This window comes from Oncorhynchus clarkii, chromosome 2 (genome assembly GCF_045791955.1).
Source record: "Oncorhynchus clarkii lewisi isolate Uvic-CL-2024 chromosome 2, UVic_Ocla_1.0, whole genome shotgun sequence".
In the NCBI taxonomy this organism is placed as follows: Eukaryota; Metazoa; Chordata; class Actinopteri; order Salmoniformes; family Salmonidae; genus Oncorhynchus; species Oncorhynchus clarkii.
In genome coordinates, this window is record NC_092148.1 from 48,923,371 (window position 1) to 48,938,478 (window position 15,108).

Here is a 15,108-nt window from a genome sequence, read left to right on the forward strand (position 1 = left end):
CTGTCATAGTTGAAGTGTACCTATGATGAAAATTACAGGCCGTTCTCATCTTTTTAAGTGGGAGAACTTGCACAATTGGTGGCTGACTAAATACTTTTTTGCCCCACTATATATCACACACACACAGTACCAGACAAAAGTTTGGACACGCCTACTCATTCAAGGGTTTTTCTTTATGAAGACATCAAAACTATGAAATAACACATACGGAATCATGTATTAACCAAAAATAAGTGTTAAACAAATCAAAATATATTTTATATTTGAGATTCTTCAAAGTAGCCACCCTTTTCCTTGATGACAGTTTTGCACACTCTGGCATTCTCTCAACCAGCTTCACTTGGAATGCTTTTCTGGCAGTATTGAAGGAGTTCCAACATATGCTCAGCACTAGTTGGCTGGCTTTTTCTTCACTCTGGTCCAACTCATCCCAAACCATCTCAATTGGGTTGAGGTCAGGTGATTGTGGAAGCCAGATCATCTGATGCAGCACTCCATCACTCTCCTACTTGGTCAAATAGCCCTTACACAGCCTGGAGGTGTGTTGGGTCATTGTTCTGTTGAAAAACACATGATAGTCCCACTAAGCTCAAACCAGATGGGATGGCACATCGCTGTGGTAGCCATGCTGGTTAAGTGTGCCTTGAATTCTAAATAAATCACAGACAGTGTCACCAGCAAAGCACTGACACAGACTGACACCACACACACACACTGACAGACACACACAGAATGTTGAACACAAACACAGACTGACAAACACACGCACAGACTGACACACGCACAGACTGACATACGCACAGACTGACACACGCACAGACTGACACACGCACAGACAGACACACGCACAGACTGACACGCACACAAACACTGACTCACACACAAACACACAGACTGACGCAAGCACACAGAATGACGCGCACGCACGCACACTGACTGACGCAAGCACACACGCACACACACACAGACTGAAGCACGCACACAGATTGACGCACACACGCACGTTCGCACTCACACTGACTGACGCGCGCACACAGACTGACACACACACACACAGACTGACACACGCACACAGATTGACGCACACACGCACACAGATTGACGCACACACGCACACAGATTGACGCACCCACGCACACAGATTGACGCACACAGATTGACGCACACACACACACAGACTGACGCACACACACACACACACACAGACGCACGCACACAGATTGACGCACACACGCACACAGGTTGACGCACGCACGCACACAGACTGACGCACGCACGCACACACACAGACTGACGCACGCACACACACAGACTGACGCACGCACACACACACACAGACTGACGCACGCACACACACACAGACTGACGCACGCACACACACACAGACTGACGCACGCACACACACACACACACACACACACAGACTGACGCACGCACGCACACACACACAGACTGACGCACGCACACACACAGACTGACACACACACACACACACACACACACAGACTGGCACACACACACAGACTGACACACAGACTTGATGGAAATACAAATATATTAGACGAGACATAGATAAGCCTAGATAAACAGATCAGGAGAAAGAAGGATACGGTACAGTAGTTTTGTTTCGTCGTGCTGCAGTTATAGCCTTTGAGGGTTTGCCCTTGCATGTCTGATTAACCTTGTGCAGTATTAAATCTCTGTAAAACCACATGCTGTGCAGGAAGATTAGCAAGCACTTTAAGAAGGGAGAAACATCTGGGACAATAACATATGTAAATAATATGTTACAGATGCTCACACACACACACACACACCTCTATTTCTGTCTAGATTATTTTATGGAGATGTTTTCCATTGTTGCTTGTTCCTAATCTGCATTGTGTAAGGATTTGAACGACGTTGTGTTTTTATATTGTCCTATAGTCTGTACAGCTCAAGATCAAGAGGGGAGAGTATTGTGTGTATTTGTGAAGGGGAGAGGCAGGGGGGGTTGACAGGAGGATAAGCCCATGGTCCAGATGGAATGCATATACTTTATAAATTTGATTGATTGATATAGCGCTGTGATTGGAGCAGACGGTAAAATGTGTTCTTATGTCATGATTGTCTCTGTGTGAATGTAGGCTGGCACCGTGCGGGACTCCATGGCCAAATCCCTGTATAGCGCCCTGTTTGACTGGATCGTCTTCAGGACCAACCATGCCCTGCTCAACAACAAAGACCTGGAGGACAGTGCCAAGGTAGGATTTAGACCTACACTACCGGTCAAAAGTTTTAGAACACCTACTCATTCAAGTGTTTTTCTTTCTTTTTTACTATGTTCTACATTGTAGAATAATAGTGGAGACATCAACACTATGAAATAACACATGGAATCATGTAGCAACCAAAATTGTGTTAAACAAATCAAAATATATTTTATATTTGAGATTCTTCTACTAGTCACCCTATGCCTTGATGACAGCTTTGCACACTCTTGGCATTCTCTCAAATAGCTTCACCTGGAATTATTTTCCAACATTCTTGAAGGAGTTCCCACATATGTTGAGCAGTTGTTGGGTGCTTTTCCTTCACACTGCGGTCCAACTCATCCCAAACCATCTCAATTTGGTTGAGGTCAGGGGATTGTGGAGGCCAGGTCATTTGATGCAGCACTCCATCACTCTCCTTCTTGGTAAAATAGCCCTTACACAGCCTGGAGGTGTGTTGGGATCATTGTCCTGTTGAAAAACAAATGATAGTCCCACTAAACTCAAACCATATGGGATGGTGTATTGCTGCAGAATGCTGTGGTAGCCATGCTGGTTAAGTGTGCCTTGAATTCGAAATAAATCACAGACTGTGTCACCAGCAAAGCAGCACCACACCAGAACACCTCTTCCTCCATGCTTTACGGTGGGAACTACACATGCAGAGAACATCCGTTCACCCACACCGTGTCTCACAAAGACACGGTGATTGGAACCAAAAATCTCCAATTTGGACTCCAGACAAAATGAATAATTTCCACCAGTCTAATGTCCATTGCTCGTGTTTCTTGGCCCAAGCAAGTCTCTTCTTTTTATTGGTGTCCTTTTATGGTGGTTTCTTTGCAGCAATTCAACCATGAAGGCATGATTCACGCAGTCTCCTCTGAAAAGTTGATGTTGTGATGTGTCTGTTACTTGAACTCTGAAGAATTTATTTTGGCTGCAACTTCTGAGGCCGGTAACTCTAATGAACGTATCCTTTGCAGCAGAGGTAACTCTGGGTCTTCCATTCCTGTGGTGGTCCTTATGAGAACCAGTTTCATCATAGTGCTTGATGGTTTTTGCGACTGCGCTTTCAGGGTTCTTGAAATGTTCCATATTGACTGACCTTCATGTCTGAAAGTAATGATGGACTGTCATTTCTCTTTGCTTATTTGAGCTGTTCTTAGCCCTATTTGGTAAAAGCCATATTATGGTATCTTCTGTATACCCCCCTACCTTGTCACAACACAACTGATTGGCTCAAACGCATTAAGAAGGAAATAAATAACACAAATTAACTTTAACAAGGCACACCTGTTAGTTGAAATGCATTCCAGGTGACTAGCAAAGCTGTCAAAGGCAAAGGGTAGCTATTTGAAGAATCTCAAATAAAAACAATGTTTTGATTTATATTTGTTTAACACTTTTTTGTTTTTTACATGATTCCATAAGTGTTATTTCATATTTTGGATGTCTTCACTATTATTCTACAAAGTATAAAATAGCAAAAATAAAGAAAAACCCTTAAATGAGTAGGTGTGTCCAAACTTTTGACTGGTAGTGTACACACGCACGCATTAAGTTGTTCATGACACTGACACACGCACACGTTCCCTCACACACATTCTTCACACTCATGCAAGCTCTGACACACACACATACATAATATACAGTTGAAGTCGGAAGTTTACGTACACCTTAGCCAAATATATTTAAACTCAGTTTTTCACAGTTCCTGCAATTTAATCCTAGTAAGAATTCCCGGTCTTAGGTCAGTTAGGGTCACCTCTTTATTTTAAAACTGCTTGATACAACCCATCCCGCATGCGTAACGTAGCCTCAAACTAATTAGCATAACGCAGCGGACATAAATCTTCCTAGAAAATGTTCCTATTCATGAAAATCACAAATTAAATATATTGAGACACAGTTTAGCCTTTTGTTAATCACACTGTCATCTCAGATTTTTTTTTAAATATGCTTTACAGCCAACGCTAGACAAGCATTTGTAAATTTATCATGGCATAATGCTATGGCTAGGCTCTGCTAGCATCAGGCAACATTTTCACGAAAATAAGAAAAGCAATCAAAATTAAATAATTTACCTTTGAAGAACTTCAGATGTTTTCACTCAGGAGACTCCCAGTTAGATAGCAAATGTTCCTTTTTTCCAAAAAGATTATTGTTGTAGGCGAAATAGCTCCGTTTGTTTTTCACGTTTGGCTGAGAAATCGACCGGAAAATGCAGTCACTACAACGCCAAACTTTTTTCCAAATTAGCTCCATAATATCGACAGAAACATGGCAAACGTTGTTTAGAATCAATCCTCAAGGTGTTTTTCACATATATATTCGATAATATATCCGTCGGGACAATTGGTTTCTCATAAGAAGCGATTGGAAAAATGGCTACTTGTGTACTTTACGCAAGATTTTCTGCCGGAGCCATCATGTGACCACTTGCTAAATGTGGTCCCTTACGGCTATTCTTCAACATAAATGCGTAAAAAGACGTCACAATGCTGTAGACACCTTGGGGAATACATAGAAAACGTAAGCTCATTCGTAGCTCATTCACAGCCATATAAGGAGTCATTGGCATGAGGCGGTTTCAAAAAATGTGGCACTTCCTGATTGGATTTTTATCTGGGTTTCGCCTGTAACATCAGTTCTGTTGCACTCACAGACAATATCTTTGCAGTTTTGGAAACATCAGAGTTTTCTATCCAAAGCTGTCAATTATATGCGTAGTCGAGCATCTTGTCGCGACAAAATATCTTTTTTTATCCAAAAATGAAAATACTGCCCCCTAGTTATAAAAGGTTTATTTTAAGAATGTGAAATGTCAGAATAATAGTAGACAGAATTATTTATTTCAGCTTTAATTTCTTTCATCACATTCCCAGTGGGTCAGAAGTTTAAAAACACTCAATTAGTATTTGGTAGCATTGCCTTTACATTTTTTAAACTTTGGTCAAACGTTTTGGATAGTCTTCCACAAGCTTCCCAAAATAAGTTGGGTGAATTTTGGCCCATTCCTCCTGGCAGAGCTTGTGTAACTGAGTTAGGTTTGTAGGCCTCCTTGCTCGCACATGCTTTTTCAGTTCTGCCCACCAATTTTCTACAGGTTTGAGGTCAGGGCTTTGTGATGGCCACTCCAATACCTTGACTTTGTTGCCCTTAAACCAATTTGCCACAACTTTGTAAGTATGCTTGGGGTCATTGTCCATTTGGAAGACCAATTTGTGACCAAGCTTTAACATCCTGACTGATGTCTTGAGATGTTGCTTTAATATATCCACATAATTTTCCACCCTCATGATGTCATCTTTTTTGTGAAGTGCACCAGTCCCTCCTGCAGCAAAGCACCCGCACAACATGATGCTGCCACCCCCGTGCTTCACGGTTGGGATGTTGTTCTTCGGCTTGCAAGCCTCCCCCTTTTTCCTCCAAACAGAACGATGGTCATTATGGTCAAACAGTTCTATCAGAACAGAGGACATTTCAGAGGACCTACGATCTTTGTCCCCATGTGCAGTTGCAAACAGTAGTCTTGCTTTTTTATGGCGGTTTTGGAGCAGTGGCATCTTCCTTGCTGAGCAGCCTTTCAGGTTGTGTCAATATAGGACTCATTTTACTGTGGATATAGATACTTTTGTACGTTTCCTCCAGCATCTTCACAAGATCCTTTATTGTTGTTCTGGGATTGATTTGCACTTTTCGCACCAAAGTACGTTCATCTCTAGGAGACCAGAACACGTCCCCTTCATGAGGAGTATAACAGCTGCGTGGTCCCATGATGTTTATACTTGCGTACTATTGTTTGTACAGATGATTGTTGTACCTTCAAGAATTTGGAAATTGATCCCAAGGATGAACCAGACTTGTGGAGGTCTACAATTTTTTTCTGATGTCTTGGGTGATTTCTTCTGATTTTCCCATGATGTCAAGCAAAGAGGCTTTGAGTTTGACGGTAGGCCTTGAAATACATCCACAGGCACACCTCCAATTGGCTCAAATGATGTCAATTAGCCTATCAGAAGCTTCTAAAGCCATGACATAATCTTCTGGAATTTTCCAACCAAAATTACTTGTGTCGTGCACAAAGTAGATGTCCTAAACGACTTGCCAAAACTGTAGTTTGAGTGGTTGAAAAACAAGTTTTAATGACTCCAATCTAAGTGTATGTTAACTTTCGACTTCAACTGTACACACACACACACACAGACACACACAATGATTACACATGGTCTGACGCTAGGTAAAGCCCCGCCTTATCTCAGCTCACTGGTCACCATAGCAGCACCCACTCGTAGCACACGTCCCCAGCAGGTCACCCTCAATGCCAATTCCTCCTTTGGTCGTCTTTCCTTGCCAATGACTGCCAATGACTGGAACGAACTGCAAAAACCTCTGAAGCTGGAGACTCATATCTCCCTCACTAGCGTTAAGCACCAGCTGTCAGAGCAGCTCACAGATCACTGCACCTGTTCATAGCCCATCTGTAAACAGCCCATCTATCTACCTACCTCATCCCCATACTATTATTTATTTATTTATCTTGCTCCTTTGCACCCCAGTATCTCTACTTGCACATTCATCTCTGCACATCTACCATGCCAGTGTTTAATTGCTATATTGTAATTACTTCGCCACCATGGCCTATTTATTGCCTTAACTCCCTTATCTTACCTCATTTGCACTCACTGTATGTAGACTTTTTATTTTATTTTGTTCTACTGTATTATTGACTATGTTTTGTTTGTTTATTCCATGTGTAACTCTGTTGTTGTATGTGTCGATTTGCTATGCTTTATCTTGGCCAGGATGCAGTTGCATACCTGGTTAAATAAAGGTGAAATAAAATAATAAATTTGCTCTCTCGCTCTCTCTCTCTCTCTCTCTGTCTGTGTGTCACTGGCTCACTCACACACACATAATTTCATCACAGGCCAGTAGAATTCGTCACGTTTTTGCACTGTGGTGAAGTTTGCGTAGGCTGTGTGTTCCAGCAGGGCTCGGAGTGTAGAAAAACCAGAGGAGATTGTTAGCTGGCATGCTAACAGACGTTACGCTAACAGACCATTTATTTTCTAAACCTAACCTCATGTCTCTGTCGACCTCTTTCTTTTGGTCTGTGGCTCTATTTAAAGGTCTCTCTCTCTCTCTCTCTCTGTTTCTTTGTTTCCGTTATCTGTACTGAATATGTTTCTCTCTGTCTCAGTTTGGTGTGTACTGGAGTTGCATCATTTTTGCTGCGTGTGGGTGGGGGAGGGGTCACCGTGGCAGCTGACTGGCTTTGCCCAGTGGGCATGGAAAGGATTAGATCACATTTGCATCTCTCCTCCCAAATGCGTGCGTGTGTTTGTGTACACATGTGTGCCCAGAAAATTGAGGCAGATGGCACGATGGCCTCTTCTGCTTGTTTTGGTGGTGCTCAACAGACGTGTGTGTGTGTGTGTGTGTGCGTGTGTGTGTGTGTGTGTGTGTGGGAGAGCAGATGAGGGTAGATTTAGACAGCTGTGGTTTGGGGCAATGTTAGAGGCACTGTTGTGTCCCTTAGCCCTCCTCTGTCCCACAGTGCTGTCTGATGTGCTCAGCCAGACCGCTAGACTCTTGAGACGTAAGATATTGGAGCAGAGTTGAACATCCATCTGTCACTCACAATTTGTCATTCCCCTGTCTTTATTGGGCCTTACAAATTGTACACTTTTCATGAGGCCTGCATAGAGAGAGCAGGATGGCATAGACAGTGACATATGATGCCCCGTTATTCCATTATGTCAGGGCTATGTAGGTTTTGATGGAAGGTTCATCAAGAGCTCATTGTCTTTTTTTCTAGATGGAGTATTATGTATTAAAATGTTTAATATTTGATCGATGCCAAATTAAAGTGAACACTCTCTTTCACTGCAGATTCTTTCAATTGGAGTGCTGGACATCTTTGGCTTTGAAGACTACGAGAACAACAGCTTTGAGCAGTTCTGCATCAACTTTGCCAACGAGAGGCTCCAACACTACTTTAACCAGCACATCTTTAAGCTAGAACAAGTAAGGTCTCTCTCTGTCGTGTGTGTGTGTGTGTGTGTGTGTGTGTGTGTGTGTGTCAGTGCTTATGGACCACACTTCAGGTCAACAACAGAATAAAGCGCGTTCAGTCATACAAGTTTTAACTGTTGTTTGGACTACAGTGTTTTGTGGACAATAAAGTCTCCTATTCAATCCAATGCTGTGACTGTAGAAATAGAAGCTGCGAGTCTACCCATCACTACCATTCTAGTAATTATGTATTTCTATAGTTGTGACTTATGGCTCTTTAGCTGAGATGTGTGATCACTTAACCTGAAAGCAGTGACTGGTCTGCCTGTTTACAAGTTCCACAATGGCTATTGTGAGGTGTGTTGTCATTTCCTTTCTATAGTACCCTCACCTTGGTCTTATTCGCTGGGCACACAATCGCTCACACCCGGCCGTTGTGTGTGTTAGCGTCATACTGTGTGTGCATATATGTATGTCTGAGCTTCAGAGTGGGTGTGTGTTCCTCTCACTGCATTGAATCTACTCCACATTCCACAACATTATGTTTATAGATGACTTCTCCAAAAATGATAGGGCTTTTTATCGCTTCAGATTGAAACCGTAGATGAAAACCACGTAGAATGAATAGTGTTGTGAAAAAGGGCCATTTCTTCATCGTCGGAAGGAATGCAGTGAAAGCATGGTTTACGAGGTCTGGAATTTACGCACTCGAGGTTTCCAGGCGGGGTGTTTTGATTTGGTTTTGATGAGGATGTTTTGGCCCTCTTGGCTACCGACTCGAGTAACGCTGCCTGTCTCCCCTCTGTCTGTGCTTACCACTTATAATGACCTGGAGATAGGCTTGTTCTATTCATGTTTTGTCTGCATGGTGTTTATTGTTTTGGTTTATGTCCCATTTAGCCTATTTTAGGCTAGCGCCCCAGTGCCTGGCTTATGAGGACTTTTGAGTTTGTTCAATTTGCTTATGGCATACCAGGAGAACTTTTGAGTGCGGTACATTTCTTACTCAAGTTTTGTGTGTTTTAAATTTCTTGTGCAGACTTTTCAGTGGGGTAAGTTTCTTTCGCGGACTTTTGAGTATTTTCAGTTGCTTATGTAGGGCCTTACCATATCCACGTTGCGGACTGAATCACAGAATCCAGACGGAATTCAACAATATTCAAAAATATACTTGGTAGGAAATCAACTAAATTGATTGAACTTATTACAAAACGTATTCATTTGAGCATGAGACAGTTTATCATGGGACATTAAACAAAATGTGTCAGCGATTCATATTTCCCTGCGACCTTCTGAACAGGCAATGGCCGTGTCTGTGACGCGCGTGTATGTCGACCCTTTGTGCAGCCGTTAGCGATGATGCTAACGATAACCTTCTTGTTGAGATGATCCCAAAAACCTTCTAAATGAAATGTTATTTTACGAGGTAAACTATGCTTACCTGGCAGGATGATATCATGATTATTTGCATCTATCCAGTGGCCTTTTGTTTTGCAAACTCTCTGATCACGTGCGCTACAGAAACCCCGCTGACCAAAGAATGGTCTCTTGCTGGTGCGCACTTGAATTAAAAGGTAACTACACTCAACATTTTTTTCCTGATGTGGTTTAAGCATTATTGTGGACTTAGAACATCCAATTAATTTTTTGTATTATTTTTTATCTGTACCAGGAAGTATAGTTCATCCAGCCTAGCATTAATTCTATGGTGCATGTTTTTATTGATTTATTCTTATTTAACCAGTGCCCGTATCCACAAAACATCTGAGTTGTAGTGCTGATCTAGGATCTTTCCATATATTATTATTTATTATGATCTAAAAGTCAAAACTGATCATAGATCAGCACTCCTACTCTGAGACGCTTTGTGGATACAGGACCTGGTCCCATTGAGATAGGAATCTCTCTTTCAAGGTAGCCCTGAGTCCTTTAGCTGCTGCTTGTCATTGCTGTGACCGGTCATTTGCGTCAGAACCTGTGTCAGTACTGTTACCACTCCATGACTCACCACTTGCACTAGTGCACGTATCTACTAAGGCACTGCCATTACAGTGAAATAGCAGGGCAGAAAGGACACACGCACGCACACACACACACACACACACACACACACACACACACACACACACACAGCTGCTAAGTGGTTGCGCTAAAGCAGGACCTTTTAGATCCACTCTTCTGTCAATTGATCAATTGATTTTGTCTGTAATTGTCTTTGAGTGTTGTTTTCATATCTAATCAGGTAATCATTATTTTACCTTAGGTCTTTCCCTCTTTGTCTAAGTGTAGAATAATGTATGTGTGGTTGAATCTCTCTGTTCTGTTTCAACCATCGCTACACTGCATGTAGGGCTGTTGCGGTGACCGTATTACCCCCACATTGGCGTCATGAAGGCAGTCAAATTCCACTTGACTGTTTAGTCACGGTAATTAGGCATCTCCAAGCTCTAATGCTGCTGATGGTCATTAGTAGGCTACCAAACCTGAGCCTGGTGCTCAGCACTCTATTGTCCCTCTAATCACTCTGACATCAAAGCAAATGTAATAAAAAATATAATCAAACACTTCATGTTGCCCAACATTTCTATAAAATCAGAGTGATGGCCTCTATTAAAAAGAGGAGGATCCCATAAGCTTTCTATAGGCTAGGCCTACCATATTTATTTCTCAACTCTCCTAATATTAAGCACATTGCTTATCACTTGTGAAGGATGCCCAGTAAGGCAAGAAACAATGCCTTTTTTTGTTGTTGACTTTTTCGAATCATAGTCGCACACCTCATGTAACCTATCCCATAGGCCTATATAAGGTTTGTATCACAACTAAAGTGGCCAGATAACTTAAAATGTAGCACATTAATCCATTTTACAGGGGGTGTAGAGCCAAACTGGCATACATGAGCAGTGTGTGAGTTTCAAGTTTGGGGAAGATAATTTTCACCATAAAAATGCACCTTTTATAATAAAAGCATTACCTACATAATTGCATTTACAGACCCTTTTTGATAATGGTGTTTTCCCGGTAATGGAACATTCGCGCTTATAGCCAAATGCTGTGTGCGCATTGCTGCGCTTATAATGTGAAGAAATAGTCTAATAGGACATCACATTTTAAGCTAAACTTTGTCAGCCTCATTGCGTAAAAATGTTTTTTTTTTATGCTAGTGGTTGTATTAATTTGGGTTTTATCGCATCCCACAACTGTCCCAGACTATGTTTGGAATATTTATTTCTCGCACAGAATGGAATAGGTCGACTTTTGTACTGTGGGGGATAGTAGATTGACATAGGCCAGTGCTTTTGCTGTTCGTTAGCCCTACTCATCTTGTTGGCTGACCAAAAAGTAAATGTGGACAGTTTTTCCAATATCTTCAATGTGCACCTCGGAATTGGATAAGGATACGTGCAGTTGCATCCCTGAAGTGTCTGTCTTCACTTGTAGCCCGTGAGAAAGACCCAATCATGTGATGGAGAGCAATGTGAGTGAGAGGTGCTTCCGAGCACGCAGCAATCATGGAGAAGGGCACAACGGCTACTGGCATGGATATTTTTAGGGTGCATTATGGCCACAGAAAGGGGATGCCGCCGGGAAATCCGAGGCATTATCAAGTGCTTGTCAAATTGTGAATGAGAGACTGAATGTGTATAGCCTGCACAAAAAAAACAAAACAGAGCTCATGCTTTTCAAGCGACTTTTTTCAAATCATAATTTACTTGCATCATGCAGCCTTAGTGTATTAAAAAATCAAAACATATAGCCCAACCTTTTAAGTTACATGAATAACTCTAAATTAAACATATAGGAGTACCTATTTCTCCATTAACCGCTCGACACAGAATAGCCGCATGTGCGCAAATCGTTTGGCGAAAATATCCTTTCTATTTTATTCCACTTTGTTCAATTGTATTCTTCGTACTATAAAATAATGTGACGGAATTCTAACCAAATCTTGCCTGCCAAATGAACTAGTGTAGCCCACAGCCATATGGCATAGCCAGATCAGGGCGTAACATCAGGACAACTCTGAGTATACTATTCTGTTCTTCTGAAATGGACTACATTTTCTTTAGACCTGCCTAAAATAAATACTGGTTTTATTGTGAAGGTGTAGGCTGTATTACATGGATTTATTAGACTTTTTAAAATGAAGATGTTCCAAAGGTCTGCATTCAGTGACTTGTAGGCAGTGTGTGGAAGCCAGGAGATGCTAAATGTGTTTATGTTCATTCACGGTCGATTACCTCGAGATCGACCGTTATTTGCTTGACAATCGCCCGGCTGACGAAATTCCGTGACTGCCGCAGCCCCGACTGCACGTCCTCAGTGTACTTTGATTAGCATTTAGCATGTCACCCGTGAGTAAATTAGGTCTGGAGGACCTAGGCTGTGTGATGAGCGGTCATGATGAGGCTGAGACACTTGAGTTTTCATTAACACAGTAATTCTCTGTCTGTCTCTCTCTGTCTATCATGATGAGAAACTGATGAGCAACACTTCAGTTGTCCTTAAGACAATGACATACCCTGCGCCCTCGTTCTGCAGTCAACACATCTCTGATACACATGCAATACCACTGCAGTGGATGTGGTGTGCACACTGCGTGTTAGGTCGTCTACTCTGTAGATTATCATGGTGACCTCCTAAAACTGCTGCTGGATAGATGTACGCTGTGATCAGACAGACGGACCAACACGGTGTCACGATGGCTGTCACCGCTCGTCTCCCTCTCTCCGGTCCCCGATTGGCTGTGGCAGGTCGGCGGGCGGGCCCATCGCTGCCAGCTGGAGGAGAGGGAGGGGAAAAAAGAGCAGTGTTTTTTTTTTTAAACGTGTGGGCTAGTGTCCCTTCACTCACAATGATGCTCACATAGCCAATGCCAGCTGGTGGTTATATGTCATCTGTTTCTGTCACCTCCACTCTGTGGGCTGGGAACACACGTGCACACAAACACACACACACACACACACACACACACACACACACACACACACTGAGTGTTTTTAGCCCGGTTTAGGGCCTTCACAGCAACTTTTGAAATGCACTAATTGCTCTTTTATCATAAAATGGAACATTTGATATGAAGTTAAATAATACAAAATGATTTTCTGAACAAATGCAGCTTGTACAGTGTTGATTAATATTAGTTCGGGTGTGAAACAAAATGTGTCCATTTGTCATGGAAAACATTGTTGTGTAAGGCCCTGTCAAACATAACAGTAGCTAAAACCAACCAAGCCTTTAGTAATTCTTATGAAGTCAGTGTTTTTCTGTTAGGCCTATACTGTAGATTTTATCATCATACCTCACTTTTGGTTCTTAAACCTCTTTGATGTTAAGGGGACTTTGAGCAGTTCTGGACCGGTTCCGACTGGTGTACAAAACGCTCTGTGAACGTCGCAGGGTCCAGTACTGGAAAGCCCCATCTGCCTGCTTCCCGCTACCACCCTGTCAGCAAAGCAAAGACATCGCATTTTCTGGCCTACCTGGACAAAGAATCGACAGAGCCCAGCCCGGGAGACGGCATATCAAATCAAAGATTATTGGTGGCGTGCACAGATTTGCAGAGGTTATCACAGCTGCACCGAAGTGCACCTGTGATAACAGAAACAACACATACACATAATCCACATGAAAGGGGACAGTTCAGCAATGTGATCGATCGCGGTTTTGTCTCGCTGTGATTATTTTCAGCCAGATTTGGCGCTCTCATTTTGAATAGTTAGAAAATCAATTTAGTAGAAATTGAAACACGGCCACTTTCTCTTGGTCACAGAGGGACGGGGTCACTTTTGTGTGTAAAGCGGAAGTTGTAACGACTCTGCAAACATTCTAATGGTGTGTCTGCATCGCTCAGAGGAGGCTTGGCAGAAAATGCTCTGTTGTCAGTTCTATGAAATGCGGCCAAATTTGTACTGTCACTTTAAATGGGATCATGTTTGTTTTACAGTTTATAAGAAAGGTGAAATCTTCTAATAAGTTATTTGTAATTTGATTGTTGCTATATTTAGAAAGCATTTCAGGTACTTCAAGCCCTATTACCCCCACTTGTGTTGAATAGAAAAAAAGTTGTATAGTTGTTTGTAGTTTCATAATATTTGTATTATTTCCTTGCGCTTTTGTCCTCAAAAGTGAGTACACCTCAGCAATGTATAACTATCTTTATCAGAAAAGGTGAGTTCCAGACCTTTCTAGAACAATGCCAGCGCTACTCGTTATTGTTTATGGCTATCTCATGAAAATAATAACTTTTGGGTATGTCTATTTAGGCGGAAATCTACATTTCGCCATAACATTCTGAAACATGATCGGGACCTGGTCCTTGTGATAGCCAACTAGTAAGTAGGAAACTGCCACTTAAGCATTTACCCCAAAAACATCACCCCTAATGTTGCTTTTAGGGGGTTCAAGTTTATTATAAGTTCACCCACAAGTTTGGCCCTGCGTAGTTATTGTTTTTTTCATATGTGAGTGTATTTTACGATAGAAACTGTGGAGGTTAAATTGAGTACCAGGCCTTGTGTAAGGGGTTGCCAGATTCTGAATGATTTGTGTTTGTGAATAATGGTGTGGTCATGTCCCCTCCCTCCCTCCCTCTGACGTTTGAATTACGAAAAATACTACACACTTCTAATCCCCCTCCCTTGCTCTGGGTCCCTTGCTCCAAATCCTAATCTGATAAGATCCTGATGAAATGCAAAAATGACCTCAGATTAGTGTGTAGGGTCAATTTATTCTACTCCCCCTTGCTTGCGCTCAATCTAGGATCAGCTATCCAGTTTATCCTCCCCAAATCCTAACTTGAATTGTTAGGGTGATGACATGCAAAAATGAGTCC

At 42.1% G+C, this 15,108-nt stretch overlaps 1 protein-coding gene across 4 annotated transcripts in view; it reads left to right on the forward strand.

Annotated features, from left to right (window-relative positions):
• The window catches only part of LOC139368718 (myosin IXAb), a 168,556-nt gene that overhangs the window by 85,275 nt on the left and 68,173 nt on the right, over window positions 1-15,108 (forward strand). For all 4 annotated transcript variants that reach the window (XM_071108026.1, XM_071108010.1, XM_071108019.1 and 1 more), the window contains exons 10-11: window positions 2,127-2,243; window positions 8,151-8,285. In XM_071108026.1, coding sequence (XP_070964127.1) covers window positions 2,127-2,243; window positions 8,151-8,285 — 252 coding nt within the window. The remainder of the gene's footprint in view (window positions 1-2,126; window positions 2,244-8,150; window positions 8,286-15,108) is intronic.